The sequence below is a fragment of the Gambusia affinis genome, linkage group LG15 (genome assembly GCF_019740435.1).
Source record: "Gambusia affinis linkage group LG15, SWU_Gaff_1.0, whole genome shotgun sequence".
In the NCBI taxonomy this organism is placed as follows: Eukaryota; Metazoa; Chordata; class Actinopteri; order Cyprinodontiformes; family Poeciliidae; genus Gambusia; species Gambusia affinis.
The window spans coordinates 2,288,927-2,314,646 of record NC_057882.1 but is presented as its reverse complement, the minus strand read 5'-3'; the positions used below and the strand labels follow the sequence as shown (position 1 = coordinate 2,314,646).

Sequence of the window (25,720 nt, the reverse complement as noted above, 5' to 3'; positions counted from 1 at the left end):
GAACAGGTGCTGAAGTGGGCGTGGCCTAATATTTACCTGTGAAACACTTTAGAAAAAAACAAAACAAAATAAAATAAAGTAAAATAAAATAAAATAAAATAAGTAAATAAAACATTTACTTAAAAAAAATACATAGACCAATTGTGATATGTTATTTGGTTAAGTGAAAATATTTGATTGGATTTATTAATAGCACATTGTTTTTTTGTTTTTTTATTTTGCAAAAAATAAGTTGATAGATTATTTACTTTAAAGAGAAGATGGTAAAAAGTAAAGAAACACTTGTATTCCCTCTATAAACTCGTTTTAATGAATTTATTTTGAAATATTCAACATTTTACTTCCGTATCCTTTTATGCATAAAGTTTTCCAAACAGGACACAACATAACATAACACCTTTCAAAATAAAACCTTTCAAATGAAGAGCAATGCTGCAATATAATGATCCAACCTCAATGAGCTGGAGCTTTGTTGTCCGTGAAGATGAAATTCTCCCTGTGCTGTTCATGCAGGAGCATAATGACTGGATTAATGATGTTATTCCTCTACTATGGGCTTGTCCTACTAGTGGAATAACAAAGTCAATACAAACTTGCCCTAAGTGTAGGGCAGTTTGTATTGACTTTGCACACCTGTCCACACCTAACATCACCACACCCAAATGCTCATGTGCCTTGACTGTTGTAACACATGATGGCACAAGGGGCACATACGTGCTTCTAATAACATTGATTATCTATTTTCCTTTTGTTAATAATATGGACTAAATTTGTCTGAAACAAAGGTGAAGAAATAATAAATCAAAATCATGAGGAAAAAATTACATTTACAATTTATACATATTTGAACGATGTTCGTTTTTCGGGCCTACTTTTATTTTGAAGGCATCAGACGGAAGTCCCTCCTCCCCCAGCTGCTGACAGACCTAACCTTTGAAAACAGAATGTGACGTGGCTAATCTTTCTGGACAACAAGAAACCTGAATTATTTCTGTAAACTGAAAAATTAACATAAATTTTAGACCTGGATTAGGAATTCCAAACTGTAATTAAAACGGGAAATTATTCTAATTACTTTTGGGAAGGAAACAACAAGCAGATTTGAGGTAAACGTTAGCTACTAGCATCAAGACTAAGATCAGTACAAGTTTGTTTGTTGTAAAAACTCATTTGCCTAATTTCTGGTTGATTTCATGACTCTTGTTAAATTGTTAAATAACATTAATATAACGTTAATGTTTAGTTCAATTTACTGTTTTAACAGAAACGTTCTACGTGATAAATCTTTGACAACATCAACAATAATAACAGATTTGAAACACATTGACACCCAGTGCTAATTGTAAGAGTCTGTGGGGAAACCAGAGGTTCAAGTCTATAATATGCTAAAGCCTGAATATCAAACAGTGCCGGTGTCCGGCAACTTTTAATCTGGTCTCTGGATCACATAAATGAAAGATACATGTGTATGATGCGTAACTGTGGCAACAAAGTATGGTTTTTACAAGTAGAAGCAACTAATTAGCATCTCGAATGCTCAAATAATACCTGTAGATTAGAATTAGATTAGCTGAACCATCTGTTCCATCGATCATATCTCCAACGTCTCTGTCTGTGCCTTATGGTTGTCTAACCATAAGGCCAGAAAAGATTGAAAGAGAAGCAGCAAAAGCAAATTATTTGGATTAACAGTGCTTCCCATTTCCAACAAGTCATTATCTGCTGCTCAGAAATTGAGCTATTAGCATGTCATACAGCAACAGCCTTCAGTCAAAGGCTTCTTTAGTTTTGTTGTTAGGCTGACTGTTAATGTTCATAGCCCCAAATGGTGCATTAAAAAAAATCCTTCACACTTAATGCTGTCTGTTATTTTCTGCAGACATGTTGGGCTGAGATGTCTGAGAAGATGTCAGACAGCGAAGCACCTCATTCAGAAAGCGATGGGACAGAGGGAGCGCCTGGGATCCAAAACCCGTCTCCAGCTGAAACACCGGGCAGCTCCTCAGCGTCAACACCAGACAACTCTACTGATGTAGCCCCAACCAGGAAAGCCAGGAGGAGACCAGACACCAAACCTGCAGAGGAAACCGAACCAACACCAAAAGCAGAGGAGGAACCGCAGCCAGCAAAGGTAGCCACTAAATGATCCTTTATTTATTCACAAATAAAATAAGTCTCAAATTGTTTGGTGATTAAACATAGCATAGATCTTTTTTATTAAATAGCCTATTATTGTAGCTGTGAATTGGACAAATATAAATGGTCCAATATACATTTGTTATTGGCAAGCCAAGTTTGAATACATGAAGCCAATAAATGCAATGACATTCCACATAGTTGCATCCAAGAAATCTATTGCATCTTTTAAGAGGTTTAATAAAAATCTGAAACTTTCACAGAAGCTAAGTTCAAGTTTTAACCACGTAACAGGACTAAACTAATTGAACATTTTTGTGGTTATTTGAATTGCCCAAGAATTATTTATTGTTGCATCAACTTGAAGTCTTTGTGTTCCATATTTTATTTTCCTCCCTTTTCTCTCACAGACGCCAAGTGAATCAACTGTCTCTCAAGGTGGATGGGGGTACTGGGGTAGCTGGGGTAAATCCATCCTGTCCACAGCAACAGCTACTGTCACCACTGTGGGTGAGTTTCCAGAACACCAAGCTGTCTCTTTAAAGACCAGTCTGGATTTTTTTTTGTTTTTCTTTGGCTGCTCTCTTTCAAAATTTACAGACAGTTTTGCAAATTGCAGCAGTTGCTGAGGAAAATGTCTGTGATATCTGTTTAATAGAAATAATTTTATAAAATACTTTCTTGCCAACATGATATCTTGCAATTTTGGTTAAACCATTGTACTCTCCTTAAAAAGGGACATTGAGAGTGAGACTACAAAGAGGAAAAGAAGAAAAGAAGTCTGGAAAAACTTTCCAACTTCGTTTAGTTCTATTAAACGGACGAGCTCCCGGTTTTCCTAACTCTGAGCTAACTAACATTAAAAGGAAAGGGAAGAATGTATGTTAAAACTATTCATATATATTTTAGGTACTGGCCTAGAACGTATTTGACAATTGTTCGTTCCTATGACCATACCCTGTTTGTGTTTCTTCGTCACCACTTGTTATTTTCTGCTTGTCCAGGCCAGGGGCTCACTCAAGTCATCGAAAAGGCAGAAACATCTCTGGGAATTCCCAGTCCGACTGAACTGTCAGCTAAGGTGGAAGAAGAGGAGAAACATCAGGGTGAGACATGCTTATCAGTTGAAGGGAAGATAGAATAAATCAAAACATTTTATGTTTTTCATCAAATTTTGGATTGTTCTCCTGCAGGCGAAGGCAGCAGCGAGACAGAAAACTCTGCAGCTGATGGATCCTCACCAGTAGGAAGCGCGATGGGAATGTTCTCGTCTCTGACCAGCGTTGTTCAGACCACAGTGAGGAAATGTTTTACTGCATGTGGTGCTGGTCACTTTTTATCCAGCTAAATGATCTTAAATGAAGTAAACGTCTCCATAGGGGAAGACTGTGATCACGGGAGGTCTGGACGCTCTGGAGTTCATTGGGAAGAAGACGATGGATGTGATAGCTGAAGGAGATCCTGGCTTTAAGAAGACCAAAGGACTGATGAACAGGAACGCCTCTCTGTCTCAGGTGGGTAAAGTCTAAATGAGTTGATAGAGGAAGCTAAAGTAAAAATCCCAATTTATTTCTTCTTCTGCTTCTTTGTCAGGTTTGCGGAGGCTAAAAAGCGAGGAGCTGCAAACAGCAAAGAAAAGTGTCTTCAGAGTCAGAGAAGAAGGTGGTGGCGCACGGATGCTGTTTGATGAATTCCAGGGTTTGTCACACCTTGAAGCCCTGGAGATCCTGTCCAGAGAGTGAATCTAAGGTACAACTTCTCTAGTTACTTTTAAAAAAGGTTATATTGAAATGAAAGATATTATGCAAGATATTTTACTTTTATGTCTAATCTGATCAAGTCTTGGCATTTTATCATTACTAAAAGTTTTAAAAGGCAATCATCCTGTGACAGTGGCACATTAAGCACTCCTCTTACTGGATCTCAGTGTTAAGAATTCTTTAATCCATTACCAAAACTTCAACATGTTGAACTTTACTCAACTGATAGTTTACAAAACAACCAAGTAAATTTAGCACTTTAGAATTTCTCTGGACATTTAATTTAAGGGAATCTAGACATTTTAAAACTTAGCAAAAATGTTTAGCTGTTACACCAAAAATGATATTTGCTATGAGCAGAAAAGTGTCCAACACTGACAACGACCTTCGAGAAGTTAATGTTTCTGCTCATCAAATTACGAAGGGTTATAGGACAAGGTGCCCTCGGTTTTTAATCTTAGTTCTGTGTGTTTCATTTAGGTGAAGTCTGTGCTGACGACTCTGTCTGGAGACGAGCTGATCCAGCTCAGAGAGGAGCTGGACCAAATCAAGGAATCTTTCTCCATGGTGGAGTTTGATGACGAGGAGGTCGATGACAAGAAAGGTAGGACTTAGTTTTTTTTGGGTTAGCACGTCTGCACCAGCATGAAAGTCACCAGGACTAAAAGTCACCAGTTTGAATGTGATGAAACTGTCTTTGTTCATCTGATCCCAGACGAAGACGGCACAGAGTTTGAGAAGGATTTAACGTCAGCCGTTGATGGTCTCAGTGTTTCTGCTACAGCAGAAAAACTCATTAAGGTATGACTTTATTACGTCTGTGACCGATTCCTGTCTGGATTTTATGAAGTTAGATGGAGGGTTCTGGAGTAGCTAGCTACTTATAATAATTATGCTATGACAGATCTAAATGTGTTCCAGTGCTGGAGGATGAATGTGCAAGGTTAAATATCAAGAGCTGTCAAGATGTGGTCGACCTCCAAACAATTAGTGTCCAAATTGCTAGCAGCCATAGTCATAAAGGGTAATGTTTAGTCTAATTTTACAAAAGCCATCCAAATTTAAATACATTATGCTACCATTACATATGGAATGGAATAACTTTTCAACTCATCTATCAGATTTGAGGAATTGGAGTTGCTCCATTTCTTATGTTCAATGATTGTATTTTAAATGTTAGGAATAACGGCATCATCTCTGTAATCCACCAGGCCTGTCAGAAAGCCCGCAGCACGATCAGCGACATGAGCAAACCACAGGAAGATGGCGAAGAGAGTGAGAGGACGCACTCTGCAGAGGTGAGTCCATCGTCAGTTTGTAAAGTCACAAAGAAAGGATACGTTGAAAAGAGGAAAACAGAACAGTGTTTTTAGAGTTTGGTGCGCTTCTGAAAGTTGAAATTTGTAATTCCTAGAAAGTATAAACAGATTTTGTAAAATTCTTTAGGATGTACATGCTACGGCCATCCGGAGTCTCGCAGAGCTGACTGCTCGCTCCATTGAGCTTTTCCACAAACTGGCTGAGATGATCCTGTTCTCCAACAGCAGCACAGACGCCAACGTCCTGTCGCAGTAATGTCATGTTACATTTCCTAGTTTCCACACACACAGACATGGTGACGGAAGCCAATTGCATTAATTTTATCTGTTTTCAGACTCACTGTTGTCCTGTGTAAAGAAATTTCTCTGCTTTCCAAGAAGTTCACCTCCTGCCTGACCACAGCGGGGGTGAGTGTACTGATGCTTTGTCAACTGTTAGCCTGCAGGACGAGTATTCATGTTTCATTTTAATTTTGCACTCAGAACCGCAGCAGTTAATATTTTTAATCTGAATAAATACAACGTTTTTAGATAATAGTTAGAGTTCTGATCGCTGTGTTTTTTACAGTTTAAAGAGAAGGGAGATGTCCTGAACCCGCTGATTACAGGAATCTTTCTCGAGGTTTGTGCTCATTTTATGTTTTGTAACAAACACTTACTTTATAATAAGCTTTAAACATTAATGTTTAATTGAATCAAGAACAGGAATCAAATTAAAGTAACTTGCATCTAAGGTTAGACATTTATTGTATCATTTATTGTGATAAATTCCTTGTGATAAAATTTGGATTTATTGTGATGATAAATTCCAGTTAATGATGTGTTTAGAAAAATCCTAAAACTGTCTGTATTGTCAGCATTGTTATTTTTACTATATTTCTCCATTGTTTTTTCTTTATTAAGAATATCAATAAATTTGAAAATATGAATAAACACAGTCACTGTGAGCAGTTTAGTGATGTAAATCACACCTTATTAAAGAGGCATTTTCCACATGGAAATGTTTTTGAAGAGCAGTATTTCTGTTTGTGTGGCAAAAAGGTTGACTTGAAAGATTCGATAGGGATTGGCACCACAAAGCATGAGACAGTGGTTTTTACTGGAAAGGTGTGTCGGTCCACACTTTTGAGTTACTTAAATAAGAGATGGAAGGTGGGTGGAAGTCTGGGAAGGAACTGTTGCCAGTTTTGTAAATTGCTTTGTTTTGTCGTCCAGCAGGGATGATGTCTTGGTCCATCACTCCATTTATAATTTTATGCACTGCATTTAAAGTTTGCTTTTTTTTTTTTTTTTTTTTTTTACTTTATGACATTTACAAAATTAAATCAATTTTTATCTTGCTCAGGCTTCCAACAGTGCATCTTACATCCAGGATGCCTTCCAGCTCCTCATGCCGATACTGGAGATTTCCCACATCCAGAGGAGAGCTGGACGGGCGGAGCAGTGATTTCTGACCTCTACTGCTTTGGGAACCGACACCATCAGAAGACTGACACAAAGTCTCAACACTTTTATAAATAGCTCTCTGTCACTCAGTGTTATTTTGTTGTTGTTGTTGTTTTACATGTTCTGTACAGTAAATTGACTTTCTGGGGTCCTGATCTGGAGTATTTGGATCTGCCAGTTCTGATCTGAGAAAACAAAAAGGAAATATAAACATGAAGCGGCAACACCACACAGATCAAAACGGTCTCAAAGAACTTTTTATTTTCAAAAATATCATGTGGAAATAGATCAGAAGTATTATCCTGCTTCAGTCTCAACTAAATAAAAAGCTAAATGGAATGACGATGGATTCTTTTTCTTTACTGAATGGATATATTGTCAATATGGAATAAATGAAGTGAGAGATAATCCCAGCAACATGCATTAAAGCCTAAAATTATTCCAACCCCTGACAGATTTACATTTTGAATGATTTTCTCTCAACTGAGATATTTGCTTCTGATAGAAATTAGACTCATGTCTGAAAACAATATAAAACAACATAATGGCAGTTTAAAATACAGTCCAGTATATGAAAGCAACATGCAGGGTTAAAAATATTACAACATTTTGATCCAAACAGCCGGGCTTATCACTAAAAAAGTTAAATGCAGGAGCAGTATGTATTTTATAGTTTTGTATATAATTTTAAAAACATTTTCTTTAAAAAAGAACAAACATATCAGTAGCCACTGGGAAAAAAGGAGAAACGGTAACAAATATTTATCCATATCAAGCAATCACAACAAATCAGAAAAAAACAGTATGCTGCTGTAAAATAATGCTTGAATTTGTTCTGGTATTTTAACCATTGAGTACCTGTAGGGGCTAGTAGATATCACGTCATCACGCAATCCCTCCCTGTCAGTAGGTGGTGCTACTGTGCGTTTTGAAGACGAAGAGGCGAAAAGAAAACGAATAAGAAAACATCATCATCAACCAGGCTGATAGGCTTTGATTGAAGAAAACAGCAGGTAAAATTACATTTTAATAATTTTTCCAACGCCAGTGTGTCATCCTTACGGCAAATAAAGCTCGAGTACAACACACCGGGGAGTGGAACAGGGAAGCCCTTCTTATTTCCGCTTTGTTTTTGTGCCGCTTCCAGTCGAAAGTTAGCTTTGATGCTAAGCTAAATGCTAGTGTCCCCGTCGTTGCGTCGTTTGTTTTTGTTTCAAGCTGGTCGCTTACAGTGAATTTAATTAATGTTGTGTAAGCATACTCCTTTGACTGACTTGAAGTTAACATTTTTCTTTGTATTTGGTGCTTTCTAGTTGAATTTGAACTAACTAAGCCAACGGTTGCTCTTTCTGCTGTCATGGCAACAGGATGAAAAATTCTTAATATTCTATCTAATCTAATCTACCTGTTTAATCTAAATGTTGGGCATTACATTTTGATGATGATTAAACATGAAAAAACTAAAATGATCACGAATAGCAAATAGGGTCAAAGTTATTGTGCATTAATAATAAGTTATTATTCCCTACAGAGGAGCTAGATTTTTCTTAAAGTAGCTCAAACCACAGTCCTACAGGCTTTCTGGCGGTTTTGTTATGTGCTTTGTCTGATGTTTTGCTCCTTTTTGTCCAGTTCTTGAATCAGGCATGCCAGCCCATTATGTTTGTTTCAAATATATAAACAATTATAGTTATAAAACAGCGTTATTTTATAAATCCATGTTTATGCGTTGAAAGATATGTTTGTAATCTTGATACAGGTGCATCAGAGAAGATGAGTTTTTCGGGTGTTTTTACAGACTAGAATGTGATAGGCTTTAGTTGGTATTGCAGGTTTTTCTGCATGTTCTCTGCTAATTAGGGGTAAATTGGCTGACATTTTCCTTTCTTCTTCTTCCAGGATTGTCCCTCTTTTCTGTATCAGATTCACTCTTTGCCTCCCACTGAGTGCCGCAGGACTGCTGGGATTTTAGCTTCTCATCCAACCCACCAACATGCCAGCTGCACTTGCAGATTCCAGTCAGATCATCTGTGAAGTCTGGGCGAGTAATGTGGAAGAAGAGATGAGAAAGATCAGACAGATTATCCAAAGCTACAACTACGTCGCCATGGTGAGAGTTTTGACTGTTGGTTAAGCATAACAGATTTTACATACATGCATCCTAAGCTGTTAATAATCAATTGATCCACTGTGCTCACAAATCTAAATCTAAACCATACTTGAACTACTCCTGTTTACTTTCCTTTGAGAGATTAGATGAAGTGGCTGACTCTTGTCACTTTAACAGATCAGCGATGTTTATGTCTCACACAGGACACAGAGTTCCCTGGGGTCGTCGTGCGGCCAATCGGAGAGTTTCGCAGCACGGTGGACTACCAGTACCAGCTGCTGAGGTGCAACGTGGACCTCCTGAAGATCATCCAGCTCGGACTCACGTTCATGAACGAGGACGGCACTTACCCTCCAGGCACGACGACGTGGCAGTTCAACTTCAAATTCAACCTCACGTAGGTGGAAAACCGTTTCCCTGGTGATTCAGGGTGAACAAAATATCTTTTGATGATGAACGTTTAGTTTTGTTTGTGTAATGTGACGTTGATCTTCTCCTCAGAGAAGACATGTATTCGCAGGACTCCATCGACCTGCTGCAGAACTCCGGCCTCCAGTTCAAGAAACACGAAGAAGAAGGAATCGATACGCTGTACTTTGCAGAACTCCTCATGACGTCCGGCCTGGTGCTCTGTGAAAACGTCAAGTGGCTCTCCTTCCACAGGTTGGCTGTTTTTAAACTCTTTTTTTTTTTTTAAACCTAGCAGATGTAACCCCTGTGATTCATAAGTATTGTGATGAACATTCTCATCTTTGATTTTTCAGCGGTTACGACTTTGGCTATCTGGTGAAGCTTCTGACTGATGCTCGGCTTCCTGAGGAGGAGCACGACTTCTTTCAGATCCTCAACTTGTTTTTTCCTGCTATCTACGACGTCAAGTACCTGATGAAGAGCTGCAAAAGTCTCAAGGTTTGCTGAAATGTAACCACGTCTTATATTTGATCTAGTTTGGTCACTGGAGGAGCCAGGATTCACCCGCCTGCTGTGTTTGTGCTGCAGGGAGGCCTGCAGGAAGTAGCCGATCAGCTGGAGCTGAAGAGGATCGGACGGCAGCATCAGGCCGGATCCGACTCACTGCTCACAGGGATGGCTTTCTTCAGGATGAAAGAGGTAAACTGAGCCTCAACCGTGGAAGTTATGCAACTGAAGTAGTCCTCTGTATTTTATACATTTTGAAATTGTTCTGTACAGAGTTGTTTTTTTCCTTTTAATGACAATTGATGTTTCACCAAAACCATTAAAATTATATTTATGTTTTTATTTTTTGCTAAAAATGCTAAGCAGTAATGAAAAGGGTCTAAAACAGAATGATTTTCCCTGAGATTCCGAGTTGTTTTGTGTTTAATGGCACGATCAGAGTTTTGTGTAAAATGTTTTTGTTCTTTGAGTTGCTTGTATTTGGAGCAGACGGAAGGAGAAATACTGTAAAACAATATTTATACCATTTTCAACAAGCTAGAAATTAGCCCAACTATCCTCACCAACTGTGTAAATAAGAGTGTCAGGGTGAATTCCCTGGAGTAATTGGACCTTTACCTCAATTATCAGATTCCCCAAAAGCTACCAACATTTCCTGTCTTGTTCTGTAACAAACGTTTAAAGCTCTAAAAAGTAAAACTGATAACTTGTTTTCTTTACAGCATTCCTGTTATCTAACAATTGTTTCCTCTTCAGCAGCTACACCCGCTTCCTCTAAATAACATTTACACATCTCACAGATGGTGAAAACATGGAGTATGCTGCCCCCAGTAACAACTTCCACACTGAAGGGTGTTCATTTGGTCTCATTTGTGGGTTTCTGACCAGTTCCTGCAGTTATCAAATAAATGTTTAAACTTTAGGATGGCCTCACATGTTAGCAGTATTGCATCAAATCAATTTTGTACCTTTTTGAAATTGGAGTTCAAGTAGAAAATTTTATTCCCCCACCCCCCTTTCAATAATATTCAGACTTTGTCTCAGGACTCTTTTGAAGGTTTTGCACTTCTCCACTTGTTTTTCTGATTTTTACCATATTTACCTGCCTATTAAACTTGTAACATGTTCAGTTTTGGTTATGCCTGGCAAAACGTAAGTTTTTCAAGGACTGTGTTGAAAAGCAGCTGAAGTCCAGGGAGAAAAACCCTCAGAAACTGTTTATCAGAACTCCTTGAAAGGGAAAATAAAAAGAAATTCATGGTAGTTGAAAACTTTAGCACAGCCCTGTTTTTAATTTAAGCTGTTCTTGTCTTTGCAGCTTTTCTTTGAAGACCACATCGATGACGCCAAGTACTGCGGTCGGCTATACGGCCTGGGGTCTGGATCCAGCCAGCCACAGAACGGGATCTCTGGGTCGGGACAGGAGGAGACCAACAACAAACACTGAGCAGCTGCTCAACTTCGCTCTTTTAAAAAAAAAAAAAAAAAAGATTTCTGCTCTCCAACAAGAAACTTGTGTGAACATGTCTGAGCGACTTTTCAGTGGACTCGAGCGGAACAGATCCCTTAGCGGCCGACTCGTTTCTTTCCATGTCACTTTTAGCCGAGTCTCTCAGGCCAAACAAGTCGGATCATTTTTTAAACGTGTTTGTTTTTACAGCGTGGGACCAGCGCCTGACATCCTGGGATTTTAAAGACTTCTCAGACAGATTCCCTCTACCCCTTTTATTTTTCCCCCCCTGCAGGGATTTATTTTTTTAAGTTAATGCTGGAAGGGTCTGTAAATTAAAATGTATAATTTCAACAAAAATTAAAAGTGTTTTAGCTCATTCTGAATGAGGTAAATGCTCTGTGGGTTCAGTCGTTCTGTTTTCTGCTTCCTGGTTTGTTGAGAGCATAAGAGTTCATCTTCTGACCAGGTAGAGGACGTTGCGATGTAGTTTTACTCGACTCAGGATCTGTTTCAAAGATTTATTTCATTTCCAAAAAAACTGTGCGAGTGAGGCGTTTGAGTCTAAAGGAAAACCAGATCATGTCAGGAATCCTCGGGACGCTTTCAGGACAGGCAGACTGGTTCCGTATTTTCGGAGCAGATCTTTGGCCTGCTGTCGAAGGACGTCTGAGACGGAAGACGACTTGTCGAGATGCAAGAGAACAAGGCAACATTCCACCACATCTGGACGAGGAAACATCTGCAAGACAAAAACATGCAAAGGAGTTGTCCATTTCTTGGAGTTGTTGGTATCCAGACTTGCATTACCTTGATTGTGTTGGGAATGTTTTCCAGGGCCTGTTGGAGTTTGGACATCTTTGAGGACAAAGAGAGGAAAGTCTCCTCTTCCTCAGATCTGCAAAAAAGGAGGGAAACATCAGGAGGAAGAGCAACAGAGTCACTTTGGTCTGAAATGTTCCAAAGAATTTGACTTGTAAAACTCAAACCAGCTCCGCCATACAAGTCAAGTGTTATTACATCTAGGGTTGGGACTTTTAAAGACACAGTAAGCTTAATGAAAGATTTAACACAGCTGCTCAAATGTACAAATATGAGGCACAGCTTAACAAAATGTGAAACCTGATGAGGAAATTTTGTTTTAAATTTAGACCTTTTTTATGATTTTTTTAAGAGCCACTTCTCCAGATAACAAAAATGGAAATGAGCGAGAACAATCCTGACCGTTGCTCAACGCCTGAGGTTGCTGTCTGAAACGGACTGCCTTCCTGTTGGTTCCCAGAGTCCGTCTGTCCGTCCCGGACACGGCTGTGCTGCAGAACCATGGTGGACAGTCGCTCCTGGGTCTCTCTGACTGACCTCTGAGCGGCCTGACAGGCGGCGTGAGGCTCTGACAGAAGCACTGATGGCTCAAAGTCCAGTCCTTGAGAGCACCGCTCTTTCACCTCCGCCGCTCCTGCCTCGTCGTTCGGCTCGTCGTTGCTGCAGAAGCCGGGTCCGTTTTGGACCACCAAGTCCCTCCACCAGCACTCATACAGACGGTGGTAACAAACGACGGCCTGCAGGCTGCCAGCTTCAGCTTCAGAGAGGTGGAGTGTTTTGGAATGTTTCCTGGAAAATATCCTGACGTCACCTGTATGACAAACCGATCGATTAGTTAATATTAGGGCTGGGAGATAAATTCATTTTATCCGTTAATCTAATTTTTGGAACATCTGGATTTTTTTCCCCACTAGAGCTTTCCTTAGTTCAGAGTGATGTTAAATCGACCAAAGGCGCCATCTTGCTTGGGAAGGTGCCATATATTTGCACTATAAATTCAGGTATACTACAAGAATAGGATCATATTACAAGAATACAGCAGAATGACATTAATGTTGAAATAATAGCAGAATCATTTTACAAAAACTCTTACAAAAACAACCAAAAAAATAAAACATTATTCAGGCTATTTTTATTAAATGACTTCTCATATTTAAGAAGTTCTTCTAGCAGAGTTGCATTTATTCTGCTAATGACTATATTTTCATAATTAAAGACTCTTGTAGCTGGTCCCCAATACTCCATCGCACAACTCAGGAGGGATGACTGAAATAAGTCACTTTTGAAAATGGTTTCTGTCATCTTAATAAAAAAACCAAACAAATTTAAATCAGATTTGCTCTGAAAAAACAATCTAATTGTATTTTCAAACTGTATCACCCAGCTCTAATTATTATTAACTAAAATCTCTAGAATGATTTCAAATCAGCTTAAATAAAAGCTTGAAGCAGTACTGATACCTTCAGGGAACAGCAGCCGGCAGAACGCCGCAGAGACCTCAAAGTGTCCAGAGTCTCCGATCCAAGCCGCAGCCTGCCACAGCTCCGTCGTCAGCCGCCCGTCGTCGCTCAGCAGCCAGCTGAGCAGCGAGCGAGTCAGATGGACCGAGGAGTACAGCAGGACCTGAACATGGACAGAAATGGGTTTGTGTAATAAATTGAAATGAATAATTAACTTACAATTACTTGTCAATTAAAGGTTTCATAGGTCAAAATGAGCTCCAATCAATTAAAGCCTTCTTGGACATTATTTCAGAGTTGTAGTTTGGCCTCCACCCAGAAGCAGAGCTGGTTGATGCAGGAAAAATAAACGGCAGAGCCAAACCAGAACAAGAAAGAGAAGTTTCAGCATTTAGCAACCACAGATGGCTGCATGCATCTCTCTATTTCAAATATTTGTATTCTTTTCATTTTTTAATTCAGCAACCCAAGAGGTTCCTGTTTTGTGAATGCTCTCAGTGGGTGGTCTTCGCAGCGAACCTGTCTGAGGGGAATGCTGGCGCTCCGTGCCGGAGTCTCCACAGACTTCAGCTCTTCCAGAAGCGCTGATGCTCTGATCTCCAACTGAATTCAGGCAAATGTTAAACTCTTCCTCCCAGATGTCTCTTGCTCTGTCCTGCAGGGTGTTGGAACCGTTCAGGGTTGCCCACCGATGAGTGGAGACGCAGGAAGCCGGGGCGAGGACGCCGGAGTCCTCCAGCACCGTGGCCAGTAGCTCAGCCACACACAGATGGAGCCTGTGGGCCTGCAGGACACAAACTGCCACATTAAATCCTCTGAATACTTATAGAAAGGAGTGGATTCAGGATATGACAGACTCTGACCAGCAGGGGGCTCTGCGAGCTCAGAACCTCTTGCGCTCCGACCCAGTCCTGAGCAGCTGCCAGGTCTTTAGCGCATCTCAGAGCCAGCGTCTGGCCCAGAACTTCCTCTCCGGAAATTCTGGCCAGATCAGCCGCCGTCCTCAGAGACGGGGCGTCGTTCTTCCTGGCGATGACTTTGGCTGCGTCAAAACTGCAGCCGGCACCGAGGTAACTGAGTACAAACGTGGGAGGAGAGAAAATATAAACCCAGAATTCACAATCTGAATTCTGGGTCTAGTTCTGTGGTTCTGATTCGGACCATTTAGCGGCAGCAGATAAATGTCCGTCTTTCTCCAGCACAGCAGCCCAGCAAGTGTAGAGATCCTTCAGCAGAGGCTGGTCTGCAGGCAGCCGGGCTTTCACCAGAGCAATGGCCTCCCTGAGGAACACCAGACCAGACGCAGAAACAGCACAAAAATCAACGGCATTAAAACTAAAGTCTGTGTCATAAATGTCCTGCTTCTCACTGTGCTTTTGGAAAGGCATTTATGTCACTTATTTCTAAACTTTTATTGATTTATTTGAACCTTTTTGTGTTTGGATCCACTCCTTAGATCTCCTTAGATCCATTTGCTAAATTACACTTTAGTCCCACCACCTCTATTATTTCAGCTGAAACATCTTCAGCAAAAGAAACTGAGGTGGATTAGCAGTGCTTGCTAACAACTGACTGAGTCATCCAGGACATGTTACTGTGAAATAATTTGTTCTTCCCAGATGTTAAGCTGTTTGCATATCATGACAATCATGAAACTGTCCTACAGCAACCGTCTTCAGTCAGAAGTCACTTCAGATTTGTTCCGAGACTGACTGTTACTGCAGATTCTTCCTGCCCACAACATCAGCATTCACAAAGCCTTTTAGATAGGCTTCGTCAGAACATCAGTTAAATAAAGGAACATGAATTTCCACAACAGACTCGATCTTGTACACCCATTTCTTGTTTTATAAAGTCTTTGAAGCCATATGTTGTGCAATTATCCTAAAAGTGGAACCTAATGCCCATGATGAGTGGATGTAAACTTAAATTAAACAGAGAGCAACAGTAAGTTCCACAGACATCCTGGTGTGTATGAGCGGTGGGAGACATGAACCTGTAGAGCTTGTTGGACCTCAGCAGGTCCACAGCCTCGTACAGCTTGTTGATGGACAGCAGGTGGGACGCCGCCTTCAGGAACTGCTCCTGCAGACACAGCTGCTTGACGAAGGCCTCCACCGTACGGCTCCACACCTCGAAGCCAGCTGCACGAGGAGAAAAATAAAACCAAACTGTTTTATACTAGAATAAATCTAAAAGTCTCCTGTTCACCACTAGAGGGAGCCCTTGTGCACAGCAATAAAAGCACAGCCTGCTGAGGTGAAGCTGTTACCCATGGGAGCGATGGAGAGCAGGTGGTCGTTGAGCTCTCCTCTCTCTGTGGCGAGCTGCAGCGCCCCCTGCAGGTCTCCGCTCCACAGCCGCAGATACACCACAGAGTCGTAGTGGCCCGCCTCCACATGGCTCTTCTCTTAACAACAAGAGAAGAAAAATAGTTCAGGCTTCCACTCTGAACTTCTTAACATCCAGCAGCGGAAGAAGAGAAATCCCACAAACCTTCAGCCTCAAACATGCGGTACAGAGCCTCTCTGTCATGAAACAGACCCAGGTGGATATAATCTCCTCGACCAGGGACACAGCCTGCAGGTGGCGCTAAAAACACAAAAATGTTTTCATCAACGGGTTTTTGACCACTTTGTATGTAGTAACTTTTGCAAAATAAAGGAACAAATGTTTAGTGCATAAGTTAAAATATAGAACCTCAAATACAGCAATAACTATTCACACCCCTTGAACCTTTCCACATAATGTGACTTTATGTGACATAGAAACACAAAGTAGTGCAAACTGTGCACCTAATTGCTTTCAGACGTCACCAAATTATTAAACAGAATCAAGTTGTGTGCAATTTAAATCCAGATTTCCATTTGTGACATTTGCTGAAATGTAGAGGTGTAACGGCTACAGTTTTCTGGACAATCTTTATAAAGTCTGACCTGCTGATTCTGATTTTGGCCAATATCTGAAAAGTCGCAAAATGCAGCGACAAAATTGGAAACAGTGTGGTGATTATTGTTAACTGCTGATTTTGAGACCTCTGTGGAGGGAAACAAGCTCAGTTTCTCATTTAAGTGTTGGAAGACTGCAGCTCTCTCAAAATGAATCCTACTGTTATGTCGCGGGTCAAACTGACCCACAAATATTATTGCTGTGCCTCAGAAACGAACATAACAGGAGATCAGACATGATTAAGGAAATCAAGTCTGATCCATTGCTGCACCACTACTGAAATGTATTTTCAATGTCACTCAACCTGCTGCTTTCCATTTGTTTTTTTTGTTTAATAACATGAAACCAAATGAATGAAACCAACCAATCAGATGCCTTCAGTTATGGAGACAGATCAACAGGTGAGTAGATTTGTTTTGCTTTAGTTTAAAAACGTGTAAATATTTCTCTAGATGGATTGAAGACATGAACCCTCTGACTTTCAGCTTCTCACCACTGGAGTGTTTGACTGAAGCCAGAGTCAGGCAGTCCTGCAGCAGCTCCTCTTTGGGCCGGTGGTCCATGGATGTGCTGAGAGGCAACATAGAGCGAGGCTTCTTCTTCTTCATCAGGTCTGGAGAGGCAACACATGAAACATTATGAGATACTGACTTCCTCTCATTTTCACAACCAAGCTGATCAGTTCTTCATGTTTCACCCACCTGGTTTGTCTTTAGGTTTTGCAGCAGGAGTGAATTTCTTTGGTACCTCGTTAACTGCTAAGAATAACAAAATTGTTTCATGTAAAATAATAATTAAAACAAGTTCCCTTTACTGCACTTTGTTCACCTACCAGCTGGAGATTCCAGACTGTTTGTTGACCGGACTTCTTCCTCTTCGTCTTCCTCAGACAGACCCTGCTCTGCCTGCTTTCCTTCAGTCGCCGGCTCGCCGTTGATCTTCGGCTCTGCCGGTCCAACAGATCCTGACGCCGTCTTGCTCTTCTTCTTCTGCTTCTTTTCCTGCATCAGGACCATCTTCTTCCCTGAGATTAAAAGCAGCACAGCGTCACAGAAAGCTGTTTGTGTCGGCACACAGACCTGCTTCATGTCCGTGTCTACCTTTAGGAGGCTTGGTGAACTCCTGCTGGGAGACCTTCCACTCCTGCACTGTGAAGTCTTTCCCTCCAGTCCAGATCACATCTGGATCAGTTGGAGACCAGTCCACACACAGCAGATACCCAGTGTGACCGCGGTAGTTGGAGACAGCCGCTTCCTCCAGGACGTCCCACACCTACATGGAGAGACACCATTAAATATCACCGTCCTATTCAAACAGTTCAACTGGGTAAATGAACTGTAGGAAGATGTTTGTTCAGAGCTAAAGATAAATCTACCGGTATATGGACGGCTGATTGATGTTTAACTGCTAACTGACTTTTGAAAGAAGAGGTAGACGGTATAAGATTTCTTTCTTCCAACTACTCCTTTTTATTCAAAACTTCTGTTTGTAATGTGACATGTTCATTTTAAATGAACAAAATAACCAAATAAATAAATAAAATACAAATATCTCCCTATAGTTTCTTCTTCAAACCTGGAAAATACTTAATTCTATATAGTTCAGGACTGCATAGAAGGAAAGTAGCCAGACACATGTCCAGACCGACCTGAGCCGTGCCGTCGTACGAGGTGGTGACGAGGCGGCCGCTGTGGTGCGGACTCCAGGCCACGCTGGTGATTTTAGCCGTGTGACCACAGAGCCGGCGGTACGGCTCGGTCAGCACCGCCGGGCTCTCCGGAGGATTCTCTGCAGAAAGCGAGATGATCAAATATACGCTGCCCACAGCTGGATGAAAGAAATAAACTAAACTTTGATTCCATGTGAAAGAAAACAAAATCTACAAATTACAACAAATTTAGAAAAATCTGTGCAAAACACAAGATACATAGTTCCAACTCACTGGGGACTCAAAAAAGCAACAAAACATTTTCCCCCTCTCATTTTCCCTGATGCGATGACACCCTGGGAGGAGAGCCATATTTCCAATATCAAAAAACGAAGATGCTCCAGAACATCAGTTGAATTTTATGCCCTCTACCTCAGCAGTACCTGGTTGCATTGGCAACACTCTTCAGTGTGGATGTTATTGTGTAAAGATAAAAGGTCTCATCAGTGAGATGTTTATTCAGACTTTCAATGGATAACAGGAAGGCTGAAGAGTTGTGAAGATTTTTTGAAATGTCAAAGTTAAGGTTGGGATCTACATTCTCTGAATAAACATAGAATCTGTCAGTCACTAACTGCTAATCTGACATAATAAGGCAGCTTAAAATGTCAACTTAAACTATTTCCTTTTTTTTTTTTTTTTTTTAATTAAGGAATATTAAACACAACAATCTATAAAAAAAGGTCTGGAATAATGTTTTGATAGCTACAAATTCTTAAAGAGAAACTATAACCGCATGAGATCAGGATCGAGAAGAAATACCAATAAATGAATGGAGGAAAAGACATTTCTGAAAACAACAAGAAGATGTTTCCAACCAATGACAGAGCGGAGGTCGTGGACGTAGACGACGGCGTTGCTGGAGCCTGAGGCCAGCAGACAGTGGAGCTCCGGTGCAGTGCCGTGGCCGTGGTGCCATCGCAGCGTGTTGATGATCTTGTGGTGCTGCTGGATGCTGCACAGCAGCAACAGACTGGGAGCCTGATACACATCAATGCTCCTGCAGGGGAAACAAAACGCTCAGATGTTCAGAAGGTGTGCAGGTATGAGTCACCAGATTCATCACAATATCACATCGATTTAGTTGGATAACAATACAATGTTTGCTGATACGTCTGTCACGATATGATTTAATTCATAAAACTGTAATCAATATATCATATACCCACTTACCACCTATTCCAACTCACAAACAATAACTAAAATATGACGACTATTTTCTTACTAAGCATTGTAGTAAAAAGTAAAAAATTCAAAATAAGGAAATATTTTAAACTTGATGACACAGATTGATATTTATATTTTTGCATCAACGTAATTGGATCATTAATCATTTAACCGATATAAATCAATGCATTGCTTCTCCTCTAGTTTATAACAGATTCATTTAGAAGAAATTTGTTATGATCCTAACAATGTAACTCCAGAAGGAGTTGTATCCCTTCTCTAGTTAAACAACTTACAATAATTTATTGAAAACTAATTCTATTGAGGAAACTGAAACTATATCACCGCCTCTTTTTTTTAACCTTTTCTGGCTTAGAATGCCACAAATATCCTGAACTAAAGTTGAATCAGTAAAGTAATTTGGTTGAGACTAGAAACATACAACAAAAAAATCAAAAAAAAAATACATAAATACTAAAACTAAAAAATCTCAATGACCCTTCGACGACTCTGAATTTACTGGTCCTGTTTCTGAACTTTAAATGAACGCAGAAATAAATACGAAGCCTCAACAGCTCAAATAGAACTAATCTCCTGATCCTGTGGGTAAACAGATTTGAGTCACTCACCCATCCTCGTTGCCGATGGCGACAACCTTCCCATCCGGCTTCCAGCTGAGGTCCGTGTGTGGAGACAACTTGTGCTGTTTGAAAGCAGGAGAGGTTCAGTAGAAACAAGACAGAACAGGGTTTCTTTTTTAAACGTTCAGCTAAAAACAAAATCAGAAATGAGTTAAGATTTTACTTTTGCCATCCTGATGACACACACACACCCCACACACACCCCACCTGGATGTTGTTGGTGTCTCTGATGAGCTTGTCGATGTCTGACGCCTCTCCGTTCAGCCTGGCTGGGTCGTGCTGCAGGATGACGCCCTCGCCGGCGCAGCTGTACAGACTGTAGCTCTGCTTTCCTTCGGCACCTAAATGTCACACAAACATGTCTCTCAGACCAGCATCAAAATTTTCAGGTTAAAGTTTTCTTGATTTTGATGTCAGAGTTAGCAGGGACTCACCAAACGACAGCGGGGGCACTGGGGGCCCCCAGGACAATGTGTACACAGTCTTCCTGTGATAGGAGCTCGATATCTGAGGAGGCCTGCAGGAGAACAAGCAGCCAATCAGAGAGAGAGAGGATGGTGACGCTGCAGGAAAATGAGCCAAAGGGTTTGGAAGGTGAAAGACACTTTTTCAGTCTTTTGTTATGAACGGATACAAAAACACATGAAATTACCTTCTGGAACCAGTGGTCAAAAACAATCAGGAGAAGGAGGAAGTTTGGAGTGAATAATACAAATCCTGCCATAGAGGATCTTACTTGTTGGAAAAGACGTCGTAGATCCCAACTTTCCCATCATCGGTTCCAAAAGCCAAAGATCCCTCTTTTTTTGGGTGCCACGCCAGCTGCAATTAAAGCAAAACGTAATTGATGTTTTTCATCTCTAGAACCTTTACTGTAAGGAAGTGGTTTTAAAAAGTTCACCCGTCTGCTAAAAAAATGGAAAGTCTTATTTTATATATATTTTCAAACTGTTTCGAGCTCTAATGTGACCCATGTCCTTCACAGGACAGGTTCAAGGCTGACCACATCCTCGTGCATCATGATGATGCATGATGATGTTTCACTCAGGGTGCAGTTTTACTGTGGTCTCGTGCTTTTGAACCACACAGAGTTGGAAAACTGTAGGATACCCACAGCTACGTCTTACCGCTGTGACCTTGGACTTGATGCCCTGCCAGAAAGATCTGACGTCGTACTGGTTCTGGGTGCTTAGCGTATTCCACACTCGGATCAGGTTGTCCCCAACGCCAAGCGCCAGACAGCTGACGCCCACCGGGGAGAAGGTCAGGGTGTAGATGTGGCCCCCCAGGGTGGGCAGGGTCCAACAGCAGCTCAGAGAGTCCAGGTCCCAGCATTTAATCTGAACCAGAGGCAAAAAAAAAAAAGAGAACAACTTAATCCTCTTCAACCCACCTAATCTGTCTGGGGTTGCTGCAGTCTAAAGAAGCACAAACAAACATGGATTTTATGCTGGATTAAAAAAAGAGCATTAGTTCCATTTAAATTTCTAATGTGACATAACTTTTGTTATAAAAGTTTTACTTTTAACAAACAGTTTCTCAATATCCAGGTTACAGGTAAAACATTTATCTTTGGCTGGAGAAAAATAACTTTTAAAGTTTTCTGTTTTTTTTTATTCACATTAAGAAGCAGTAAAGTTGAATATTTATTCCTTTTCACGTGGATTAAATTAAAAGTAATTTCCCCATTTTTTTTTTTTAACGTCTTTTACCATTTTTTTATTTCTAGAACAATTTGTAAAAGTTTAAAAACTCTTAGAGACAACTCCTTTTTTCCCCCAAAGACCTCAGCATTCAAAGATCAAGCAAAACAAAAGTAGGCCATTTAAAGGTAAAACTTTAGTTATCTTTGGGGTGGAAGCCAGGGACACACCTCTCTATCCATGGATGTACTGATGAGAATCTCTCGGCCGTCCTGCAGCTGAACAGAACTCATGTTGAAGACGATCCGGCTGTGGTTCTGACCCTCAGACGACGATCCAAACAGACTCCACTTCTGCTTCCCATTCTTGGCCAAATCCCACATTGCCAACTCACCGCTGGAGTGGGAGGAACATTTAAATGTCAGGTTGAGCGCTTCAGCAGGAAAGAATTCAACAATATAAACACACCACGTTTGTCAGCAATATAAATAAAATAGCCTTAATATTAAATTTATTTAATTTATGACTTTGTTTCTTTGTACAATTTCAGTTTTCTGGCACAAAATTTGTATTCAAAGAGTCCTGCATCATAATGCCGGCCACTAATAGGGTTTCCAGAGTATTTGAAACAGAGAAAGGCCTCCAACAAGTTCAACTCTTAGTTTCCTTGATAAGAGCACATGGCACTAGTCAAAGTGTTAGTTCTGAAAATAATTCTTCAATATAGTTTTAATTAAAAGATTCATTTTATTGTTATTTCTGCTACTTATTCCTGAGATTAATAACACTCATCTTATTCTAAACATTTATGCCTCCTGTGTGTCCCAACCCGCCCTTAGGAAAACTTCTGACCTGAAGCAGCTGGAAACGAGCTGCGTCGCTCGTCCCTTTGGCCAGTGGACGTTGAGCCAGATCCTCTCTTTCACCCCGGGGTCGACAGCAGAGCCTCTTCTCTTTAGAAATGGCAGCTTCAACGTCATCATGCCTGTCAGAAGAGGAGGAGAAAACATGAAGGGATTTAGGGTTTAAATTCACAGCAGAGAGGAGCTGGAAATGAAAGAAAATGTGATTTCATCCTAAAATGTCTAAACTTCCTCATTGATATTATTGGCATACTAAAAATAAATTCAAAACTAAATACTGAATTAAAGAAAAGTTTGAAGCATTTTCATCCTTCAGAAACCTCATCCCTCACCTTTTCCCTTAGCAGTGCTCCAGATCCTCACCGTCTGGTCTTTGCTTCCAGAAGCCAGGAAGCAGCCTGATTCTTCCCCAGCTGAAACTCCATTTGTTGCTGAAACACAATAAATGCGAGACTTAAATTAAAACCAAAACAGCAGCGCTTCAGATGTTTTTTTGGCTGGCAGGATAAAGTTACCATCATGGTCCTCAGCTCTGGTGTAGAGTGTGTCCTCCCCGACCAGCGGAGACCACGCCAGCGAGTGGATCTCGTTGTCATGTCCTCGGAGGCGTTGCATCACCTCGCCTTTTTTACTAATGTCAATCAGCACGATCATCCCGTCTTTGTACCTGCAGTAGTTTAGTTGTCGTCATTGTAACATAAGTTCCACTGAACCATTGATTTTTGTTAAAAGTGACCCTTTTGATGCTTCTTTTTACAAAACAACGTCATTACATTTTTTACATAAAATTGTTCTTAGATAATTAGATTTTGATCCATTTCATGCTCCTTTCAGAATTAATTGTTTTAGGGCCTCTTGTCACTTTAAATCAAAATAAGGCCTAGTTTTTTTTATCTGCTAGGCCAGATTAATTTTTCTGGATGCTAAATAACGGGGCTGAGGTTACTAGTTGAGGGGCTGGGCTCTGCTGGGGTTGCTAGGTAACATAGAGGTGTCTGTTGATTGTGACTCAATATTCGGGAGGTTTTTGAAACGGCTCATTTTGTAACCAAACTCACACTTTAGTTTGGGTTTTAAACTCTGTAACCCCTTAAAAAGCCACCATCTTGAACTCTAAACTGAGAGGTGATGTATGATGATCTACCCACCCAACAGCCACAGACTTCCAGCTGTGAGGAGAGCAGGTGAGACAGAAGATGGTCCTCGGCTCAGGGAAGAAGCTGGCCGTGTCGCCGGTGTGGAACCAGTGGCAGACCACCACTCCCTTCTCGTCACCTGACACCACCAGGTTTTTATCCGCAGGGGACCAGTGCACCGCTGAGATGGGGCTCTGTAACACACAATCCAGTATTTAGCAAAAAACTATACCCAAGAACAGGGGTGGGCGATCCTGGTCCTGGAGGGCCTGTGTCCTGCAACTCTTAGAGTCTCCCTGGTCCAACACACCTGAATCCAACAGCTGAATCACCTCCTAAGTGTGGTCAAGTTCTCCAGAGTTCTGCTAATGACCTCATAATTTTACTCAGGTGTGTTGAAGTAGAGATACATCTAAAAGTTGCAGGACATCGGCCCTCGAGGCCTGGAGTTGCCCACCCGTGCCCAAACATATCTAAAGGTTGCAGGTGAGGCAGCGGCCAGCAGAATCATACTAAGCTAACCTGATGAGGTGCATTTTTTCTGATCAACGTTTTGTTATTAGAGTCCCAGAAGCGTACAGTGCCATCAGTGGACGAGCTGACACAAATGTGACTCTGCTCAGGGTGCTGGCAGAACGAAAAGCCAGACACCAAGTCCCTGTGGCCCACGAGTTCACCTGCAAAACACAAACAAAGCATTTCATTCATTAATGAGCCTTTGGGCTCTAGTTTTCAACCACTCAGAAATGATCAGAACTCTCCCACTCTGTAGGATCATGCAGGCTTTTCTAGAGCAGAAATCCTCCCCCTGAACTCTGATATGAAACTGGTTCCTGCTTTCAAAATAATGAGGAAAAAAATCCTTGTTTATGAAAATGCCTTTTTGGGGTCAAACCAAGCATTTTTATAAACATTTTCAAAACAGGACAAAGTGAGAAATAGAATAATTAAAACTGCTCCTGGAAACAGATTTCTGAAAACTGGTTCCAAGAAATTCTGTTATGAGGTTGCTTCAGTCCAAATAATGGGGGCAATAGAATGGCCCAAGAAAAGTTTATGAACTTAAAATAACGGATGTCAAAAAAGTCCTGGCAAAAAGTCAAAATAATAAAATATTAATAAGAAGAACTGAAAGAAAATACACACTGGTCCTGGAAAAGCTTCCTACAGTCGAAAACAGCCAGGAAAACAGCTCTAGAAAACTGTCCTGGTTCATGAAAAATATCTCCTTCATAGAAAGGCTGGGAGGCAGATGAGGAAGGGAATGGTTTCTATCCAAAATAAATAAATGAATGAAAATCAGATTGATCTGATTGAAAATCAGAATCAAATAGTTTGGTTCCAAGGACATGAGATCCCCAAAAAAGGTAAACAGTGGATATAAAAGATTTAATTATAAGAAAACTTCCTGCAGAAGACAAAAAAAAAATAGGGGGACTGAATAATTGCCCTATTAAAAAATAATCTGTTTTTTGTAGAAGGTTCCTATGGGTCAGGGTGTCCTGCTGCAGTTCTCCAGCCCTGGTGTCCGGCCAGTTTTTGCTGAGTCTCTGCTCCAACACAGCTGCTCAGCACGTCATGATTAATAAATAAAATAATAAATGTTCTACAAAGGTCTGCTGATGAGCCATCATTTCAGTCAGGTATAATGAATTAGGTATAAAACTAAAACATGCCGGATACCACGAGATCTGACTTTGGACACAACTGCTCTAGACTAAATAGCAGTTGCAAAAAGATGCCTAAATGTGAAAGCACCCAAAACAGATGACAGAATTCCAAGCAACTTAAAAAAATCAGTCATTAAAGTTATCACAAGGAGAAAGCTACTGTGGAAAAAGTTCAAAGCAGATTTTTGAACCAATTGTCCCAGAGAACTAATCACTAAGCCTCGTGATTTGTGGAGTTGTGAGAACAGACTCACCTGTAACCCTGCATGAAGCAGCAGAAACGTCAATCAGGTAGATTACGCTTTTGGCTCCGACTCCCAGCAAACCGCTGCTGCTGACATCACTGCAGCGCGAGCTGTACCAGTTAGGAGAGGCGGGAAGAGACCTCGCACGCATGGCGCCTCAGACACTTTAGATAAACGTTAAATTTATTTCATAATTGTAAGTTTAAATAAACTAAAATAAAAACTCCTCACATGCTGCCTGGAGGGTTCCAGTCGCAACGTTAAGGAGCAGCGTGTT

At 40.8% G+C, this 25,720-nt stretch overlaps 2 protein-coding genes, 1 long non-coding RNA gene and 1 pseudogene across 3 annotated transcripts; 2 read left to right on the top strand and 2 right to left on the bottom strand.

The window, feature by feature from the left end:
• The first annotated feature begins 913 nt into the window (after positions 1-913).
• On the top strand, positions 914-7,111 carry LOC122845297 (annotated as a pseudogene).
• Positions 6,770-8,122, bottom strand: LOC122845298. Its single transcript, XR_006373005.1, has 3 exons — positions 7,724-8,122; positions 7,520-7,580; positions 6,770-6,846 (listed from the first exon to the last, which is right to left on the bottom strand). It is a non-coding gene; the product is annotated as an uncharacterized LOC122845298 (long non-coding RNA).
• Positions 7,556-11,502, top strand: cnot8 (CCR4-NOT transcription complex, subunit 8). Its single transcript, XM_044141502.1, has 7 exons — positions 7,556-7,674; positions 8,561-8,771; positions 8,975-9,168; positions 9,273-9,434; positions 9,536-9,680; positions 9,771-9,881; positions 11,008-11,502. The coding sequence occupies exons 2-7, from the start codon at positions 8,655-8,657 to the stop codon at positions 11,134-11,136; spliced, it is 858 nt and encodes a 285-aa protein (XP_043997437.1). The 5' UTR covers positions 7,556-7,674; positions 8,561-8,654; the 3' UTR covers positions 11,137-11,502.
• Positions 11,503-11,646: 144 nt separating this feature from the next.
• On the bottom strand, positions 11,647-25,594 carry gemin5 (gem (nuclear organelle) associated protein 5). The gene is given in 29 exon segments (XM_044141500.1): positions 11,647-11,881; positions 11,950-12,037; positions 12,364-12,772; positions 13,422-13,584; positions 13,941-14,010; positions 14,012-14,205; positions 14,285-14,495; positions 14,583-14,702; positions 15,418-15,565; positions 15,694-15,831; positions 15,918-16,013; positions 16,864-16,983; positions 17,072-17,128; positions 17,203-17,394; positions 17,471-17,642; positions 18,019-18,158; positions 18,897-19,078; positions 19,875-19,948; positions 20,094-20,227; positions 20,321-20,403; positions 20,623-20,708; positions 21,014-21,226; positions 21,760-21,925; positions 22,382-22,514; positions 22,725-22,823; positions 22,908-23,059; positions 23,541-23,722; positions 24,051-24,205; positions 25,453-25,594. Coding segments are annotated over 29 exon segments (4,281 nt in total). The 3' UTR covers positions 11,647-11,719.
• Positions 25,595-25,720: the final 126 nt, after the last annotated feature.